At 17.2% G+C, this 2,113-nt stretch overlaps 1 protein-coding gene across 1 annotated transcript; it reads left to right on the plus strand.

Annotated features, from left to right (window-relative positions):
- On the plus strand, nucleotides 1-1,046 carry PRSY57_0728100 (exported protein (PHISTb); the record flags this gene model as incomplete). Its single annotated transcript, XM_012906931.2, has 2 exons — nucleotides 1-17; nucleotides 180-1,046. Coding segments are annotated over 2 exons (884 nt in total), but the record flags the coding sequence as incomplete, so codon positions are not given.
- Between the last annotated feature and the right edge of the window lie 1,067 nt (nucleotides 1,047-2,113).

The following is a 2,113-nucleotide window of genomic DNA, read 5'->3' on the forward strand; positions in this document are numbered from 1 at the left end:
TATACATTACTTTATTAGTAAGTTTATAATTATATAATCATACATAATAAAAATTATACATACATATATATATATATATATTCGTTCATATATTTATATTTTTATTTTAGAATGTATGGACAAGTTATGAATTTTTAAATTGTGGAACACAATTAAGTAACATAAGAATTTTAAATGAGGTTGAATCTTTACAAAGTAATAATTATAATGTAGTGATAAAAAATGTAAAAGATGGAAATGACTCATCAAGCGAAGAATTAGATAATACAAATGTTCCTACTAGTAAACCTAAGAAAGAACATGGTGTAGTGATGAAAAATGTAAAAGATGAAAATGACTCATCAAGCGAAGAATTAGATAATACAAATGTTCCTACTAGTAAACCTAAGAAAAAACTTAGTGTAGTGTTTAAGGAGAATAAAAAATTTTTTCAATATCTAATAAATGAAGATATTTATGCAGAATATGAATTGGTTCCAACTAATAAAGAACACACGAAATATTCGAATGAAAATGATAAAGCTTTGAATTATGAACTTGAATCAATTAAAAAGAGTAACAAAAATAGGTATGAAAGAATGTATCAATTATGGACAAGAATAGTACAAAACGAAGAGAACAAATATATTTTGTCTGTAAGTAAAATGTTTGAGGTTTTTAATTTTATTGTAAATTTTTATAGTGTACATTATTTAAAAGAAGAAGAAATAATGAATGAACTAAGAACAACTTTTACTGATCTTTATAGAAATGTTACACCTAATATGAATGATTTATTTATTAGATGGATTACTGATAATGATGTTTTAAATCATGGTGAATTTGCATTACTTGTTGATGGAAATAGATATGTATGGAGAAATTTACTTAAACATTTAGAAATTGCATTTAAAGAAATTATTACTAAACATTTTAGATATCAATTACGTTCCTTTGAATTAGAAAGAAATCTTATTGTATGTGAAGAAAAATCAAATAAATTAGATAATATTAATTTCGAAAAAAATAAAAAGAGTAAAAAAAGTATAAAAAAAAAAAATCTTTAGGATATGTATAAATAAATAAATAAATAGATATATATATATATATATATATATATATATATATGTATTTATTATGAGTGAGATTTCTTATGAATATGAAAATACAATTCTTTTCTTTGTATTAAAAAATATAAAAAAAAAAAAGGAAATATTAGTAGAATACTATTGAATATATATATTTATCCGTAAGTTATTTTATTATATTTTTTTGTCTTAAATGAAAAATATATTTTGATTATATAATATAAAGAAAAAAGCAAAAAATATAAAAGATACAATAATAAATAATGTATATATGTATTTTATATTTAATTAATAATAGTGAATATATTTATAATAATTTATGTGATATATAATATATATATATTTTTTTAATATTAGATAATCATCATTATTATTAAAAAGAAAAAATATAATAGTAATTGTTATATATCCCACTATTATTATTATGATATATATTTATGTATTTATTTATATGCTTTTATATGTGTATGTTTATATTTACTTGTTTATATTTATTTATATTTTCGTATTTTATTCATCTTTTTATTTTTTTTTATATATTCGTATTTAATTCACTTATTTATATTTATTTATATGTTCATATTTCATCATCTGTGTATAATCTATTTATCTGTTTATATTTATTTATATATATTTAATGTATTTATTTATATTGTATTCTTAATTTTGTTTATGTGCATATTTATATATATACATATATATATATATTTTTTTTTATGTGTAATTTTGTTTCTAAAGAAATAATATTTCTCATCATAAATAGTAAATATTCTTTTTGTGTGTTTATATATATATATGTATATATATATGTGTATGTATGTATATTTTGTTTTCAAAAATACGTTTCTATTTTACAAATTAATTAAGTTTTTTTTTTTTTAATCTTTTAAACTTATGAACAATAACAATGGTGCTTTGGATATAATTAATATATATATTTGAAAGGGAAAAAGAAAAGTAAATAAATATAAATATATATATATATAATATAATTCCTATATATATATATATATATATATATATATATTATACTTTTTTGTGGTTCG

The sequence above is a fragment of the Plasmodium reichenowi genome, chromosome 7, assembly GCF_001601855.1.
Source record: "Plasmodium reichenowi strain SY57 chromosome 7, whole genome shotgun sequence".
NCBI classification, from domain to species: domain Eukaryota; phylum Apicomplexa; class Aconoidasida; order Haemosporida; family Plasmodiidae; genus Plasmodium; species Plasmodium reichenowi.